The sequence below is a fragment of the Colobus angolensis genome, unplaced genomic scaffold (assembly GCF_000951035.1).
Source record: "Colobus angolensis palliatus isolate OR3802 unplaced genomic scaffold, Cang.pa_1.0 Scaffold25, whole genome shotgun sequence".
Classification (NCBI taxonomy): domain Eukaryota; kingdom Metazoa; phylum Chordata; class Mammalia; order Primates; family Cercopithecidae; genus Colobus; species Colobus angolensis.
In genome coordinates this window covers 2,452,532-2,457,756 of record NW_012115710.1, presented here as the reverse complement: position 1 = coordinate 2,457,756, position 5,225 = coordinate 2,452,532, and the positions used below count along the sequence as shown (strand labels likewise).

Genomic DNA, 5,225 nt, shown 5'->3' with positions numbered 1-5,225 from the left:
ATATGACCCTGGTAAGGATGTAAGATCCTACATCATGAACCAAGTGCCAGGCTGAGGGGCTGGTCTCTCCTAGAGAGTCTTTGAAGAGTTCTGGGAAGGGGAGTGACACCAACATATTACTGCCCTGTTTTTTTGTACCTGGTCATCCCCAGACTTGAGAGAATTTGCCAACAGGACCTTCCTATTCAAGGAAGAGAGCCCAGCAAGCACTGAGCACATGCCCTGTGCCAGGAGCTGTGTTGGTTGATTTCCATGTGTTGCTTTCTTTAATGGTCACAACAACCTTTGAGGTAACACGCATGATCTCTGATTTACAGAATGGGAAACTGAGGCACAGAGGAATGCAGTGAATTGCCTGATGACAGTGCCAGGGCCTAGGTTTGAGCCCACCTCTCCAATTCCATCATTTATCTTCTTTCTGCTCTGCTTGGAGCACTTACACATCAGTTAATGTTAGTCACAAGGGCTCTTCATGCTTTTCAGCAAGTGGTCCCTGGCTTGTCCTTCCCCCCAGACAGGCTGTGGTTCCTACGGCCAGGACTGAGCTCTGGGCCAGTCCTCACTTGCTTGTCTTGACCTCTGAGTACTCCGTGGTGCTTGGGGCCTCCTGGTCCTTAGTCTCCCTCGACTTCATCTCAGAAAAGCTGAGGGAGGCATAATGGAGCTCCTGTTGTTCTCCCAAGGGAGGGATATCCCCAGCAGGGGATGCTTGGTCTCCGGGGCTGTCTGACCAGGGCTTCTTCCTGGAATCCTGAGTAAAGGGGAAGGAAAGGTATCACAGTAGGAATAAAGAGGCAGCATAGAATAACGAGTTCTTATATTTATATGTTGCCTTGGGATTTATTTTGAACCTAAATTGGACCGTCTCATGGCAGAAGCAGGGCTTAGTCACCTGGACATAATTTCCAATTCTCCACCTCCTCCCAGTTCCCCAAGGTGGTTAATCCAGATGTCTGTCTGATACAACCACCTCCTTGTGACCAGCTCCCTATGGGACTTACAGCTACAACCTTCTTGACTTACCTCCTGACTCCTGTGTCCCTCATAGGCTGCACAGATATACTGCGGCAGCCACATCTCAGTCACAGTGTGGCTCCACAGAACTCCTGCCTGCTATCTCTAAACCCCCAGTTAGAACTCCCTGTGGGAAGCCTGCTTGGGTTATGCCCTGGACTCTAATTAAGGCTTTGGCTCATGGGTCCTTCTCTCTCTCTCTCTCTCTCTCTCTCTCTCTCTCTCTCTCTCTCTCTCTCTCTCTCGCTCCCTACCCACTGGATGAGTACTTGTGTCCTGGTCAGTTCCCTCCTTTCCATTCGCCCTTCAAGGCTAGGCTTGCTGTGCTGTCTTCTCTCTGGGACCTGTGAGTAATAAACTGCTTCTGTTATTTCATGTGTTTTGTTGTGCTGTCTCCTCTGAGCCCCACCCACCCGACAGACCTGAACCTGACTTCTTTTCTGGTCAGGGCTCTCCTAGAGAATAGCTGTCTTGGTAGGAATAAACTGGACACAGGTCATATGAGAGCTGCAAGGACATCTGCCAGGATAAACAAGTTTGCTATGAGAGGGACTGCTGGTCACAGGCCGGGCACTTAGGCAGTAGGCAGTGTGCCAGGATAAAGGAGTATTCTGTGAAAGTTACACTGTGAACATATGGCCAAATCCCTGGGGGTTCCCATTCAAGACAGGGCTAGAGTTTATGGCCAATCCCCAGAAAGAGGCCTCAACGCCAAAATAAGAGGGAAATACAATAAATGGTTCGCACGGGGAAGTTGGGCTGATGTGACATTTATCAATTCATCCTTTTATAATCCACTCCTCCTAGCAGGCCATAGGCTGCTTAGGTCAGGGTCTATGTCTGATTTCTCACACTGTACATGCCCAGGACCTGGCACAGGGCAGACAGGGCTGGGTTCAAATCCCGGCCCCACCTGTCCATATACATTTCCTGTGAACTCAACTATTCACTCATTCTTTCAAAATTTTGTGATACTATGATTGATTAGACCATATTGAGGACTTACTAATCACACTGAATCATCACAAAAAACCCACAGTAGAAAAAAGATATCCTAATTATCCCCACCTTACACACAGGGAAACTGAGGTGGAGAGAGGTTAAGTAACTTGCCCAGGGTTATTCATCTAATACATGGTGAGGCCAGGATTCGAATCCAGCCCTGTCTCCTCTCTTTCAGGTTCTGGGCATGCACAGTGTGAGAAATCAGACATAGACCCTGACCTAGGCAGGAAGAGTGGATTATAGCTGAAGCAAATGTATACCTTCAGCATATGTTACAAGGTATCTTATGTGCAAACCAGAAAAGAGACGGCAATTCTGATCCTGGACCCAGGTTCCAAGAAACAGAAACAAAATGGAGCAGATCCTAAGTCCCCAGCAAAGATGGTACCCAGACACAAGAAGCAATTTCTTTCCTCTCCCACCTTCACCCATATCCCTACCCATCACACTGTGGAAAAGTATGTTGAAAGCAATATGAGTTCTTCCAACAGTAGCTCAGAAATTTTATTTTTTGAGACAGAGTTTCACTCTGTCATCCAGGCTGGAGTGCAGTGGTGTGACTTCATCTCACTGCAACCTCTCGTCCCTGGCTCAAGCAATTCTCCCACCTCAGCTTCCTGAGTAGCTGAGACCACAGGCACATGCCACCACACCCAGCTAATTTTTGTAGAGACAAGGTTTCGCCATGTTACCCAGGTTGGTCTTAAACTCCTGGGCTAAGCAATTGGCCCACCTTAGCCTTCCAGAGTTGTGGGATTACAGGCGTGAGCCACTGCACCTGACCATAAAGTTTTTTAAAAAGGACTCCATAGTTAGGGGAAAAAAATGACTTCATTGTGTAAGAAAAAATAGACTTTCTGGAGAGAGCTGCTTATATTAGGCACAAGAAAGATGAAATAAAATGAAAAAGTGGCTATGCACACCAGCATTATGCAGCCAAAGGAAGAAATAAAGACATATGTCTATCAATAGTTTGTGGTATATGAAATTAAAAAGGGTGAAATTGACAACTGAAAGAAAAAGCACAGCTCAGATTAATAAATAGGATAAAGCAGTATGTTCACCCTTTTACTCAATAACTCTTTGCTGAGTGCTTGCTTTGGGCTAGATGCCGTTCTTGTAAATGAGGACATAAAGCAGACTGAAACCACCCAAATACCTCCCTCTCATGCAGTTCCTTGTTAGAAGGAAAAGTAATACTGGGTAACAATTATAAGTGAGCTCCCTGTGAGCTTGTCACTTTATTAAGCACTCCTTGTAACAATCTGAGACAGATACTAGCATATAAATAGCCCCCTTTCCATAAGAGAAAACAAAAAATCAGAGACGTTCATTAGCTTATCCAAGGTCACACAGCTTGCAAGTGAGTGAATCTAGAACCTGAATGCAGGACATCAAACTCCAGGGACTATGCTGTGCCTCACTTTACCATTCTGCCTGTGGTATGAAAGTGTGCAGAGGGGTTGAAGGTAAAATAAAGGAGAAAACAAAGCTCCCTCTACTATAGTTCTTGTCAAAAGAGTGAATTCATACACATTACTGGCTCTGTACTCCAAGACCTACCAATGACGGAACTGAAGATGGAGCTCCTGGGTGAACAAAATTTTACAAATCAATCTGTGATCAATCAGTCACACTGATATCCATGGGGGAAAGTAAAGGCTAATTTACAGAAAAGGGGTGGGAGAACTGGGCAAGAAGGACAGCTGGCTTATTGATGAGAGAGTGGGTTACCCCAAACTTACTTGAATTCTGCTCCTTTCTCTCCTCTACCCTTCCATTGGGACAAACATTCTCTGCCCCTTACTGCAGAATTCAGAGTATGGACAGGATAATGATGTGCCAGTGTCCAAGAGGCATGTGCTGGGTAAGCACCAAAGGTCCACTGGGGTGAGGAGAAGGAGAACAGAGGTGGAAGCTCACTGCTTCTCCTTGCCATTTTCTCCACTCCAAACTCCCAGGGCTGGTGGGTCACAATGCAAGGAGAGTCCTTGACCAATGTTGCTTCTCCACGATGGTCTGAAGATGCAGGGATGACTTAAACTGCCTTACTGGGGTAACAGGAAGTGGAACTGGTTGGGTGTGGTTTGGGTTCCTAAGGGGCTCCACCTTGGGTCTTGTTGCTGTCATTTCTCTCTCTCTCTCTCTCTCTTTTTTTTTTTCCTTTTATTTTTTGAGATAGAGCTTTGCTCTTGTTGCCCAGACTGGAGTGCAATGGCACGATCTTGGCTCACTGCAACCTCCACCTCCCAGGTTCAAGCGATTCTTCTGCCTCAGCCTCCCAAGTAGCTGGGATTACAGGCATGTGCCACCACGCCCAACTAATTTTGTATTTTTAGTAGAGACGGGGTTTTTCCATGTTGGTCAGGCTGGTCTCAAACTCCTGACCTCAGGTGATCCACCCACCTCGGCTTCCCAAAGTGCTGGGATTACAGGTGTGAGCCACCATGCCTGGCATCCCTGTCATTTCTTTGGCTCAGTAAGCCTGACACAGGCCACCATCTGCCCTTCCCTCATTCAAGAAACACTGCCAGAGTAGCCAGTAACCCTAGGGGAATATGAGCTCACAGCTCAGAAGGCTGGGCACCTTTGAAGAAAAGCAAATCAACAGAACCTGATAGACCACTAGAAGCACAAGTACTAGGACGCTTTGGTCAAGAAGCTAAACTGAGCATATTACATGCACTAAAAAGGTGTGACAATATTAGCAGTATGAAAACAAGCATAAGAAACTTTGTCAATAACAAAGTGTACATGCAAAATGAATGTGAAACATAATAAGGAATTATGTAATTATGTACCTGATGCAAAAAAGTCCATGGGGAAATGTCTGAAAAATACCATAGGAAGAATCCAATGGATGGGATGGAGAATAGAATGACTATAATTGAAGGCAAACTAGTGAGTTAGAAGGGCCATCAGAAGTATCCCCTAAAAGGAAGTAGGGAAGGATGAAGACTAAAACATATGAAAAAAAGATTAAGACAGATGGAGGATAGAAACAGAAAACTTTGGCCAGGCGGGGTGGCTTATGCCTGTAATCCCAGCACTTTGGGAGGCCGAGACGGGCAAATCACGAGGTCAGGAGATCGAGACCATCCTGGCTAACCCGGTGAAACCTCGTCTCTACTAAAAAATACAAAAAACTAGCCGGGCGAGGTGGCGGGTGCTTGTAGTCCCAGTTACTCCGGAGGCTGAGGCAGGAG

General features: G+C 46.3%; 1 protein-coding gene across 2 annotated transcripts in view; it reads right to left on the bottom strand.

The window, feature by feature from the left end:
- Window positions 1-239: 239 nt before the first annotated feature.
- LOC105514696 (sialic acid-binding Ig-like lectin 14) overlaps window positions 240-5,225 on the bottom strand; it is a 39,543-nt gene continuing 34,557 nt past the window's right edge. Inside the window, exon 9 of one of the 2 annotated variants that reach the window (XM_011946230.1) lies at window positions 240-751. In XM_011946230.1, coding sequence (XP_011801620.1) covers window positions 560-751 — 192 coding nt within the window. In that variant the 3' untranslated portion in view covers window positions 240-559. The remainder of the gene's footprint in view (window positions 752-5,225) is intronic. The other variant, XM_011946231.1, reaches the window with a different exon arrangement.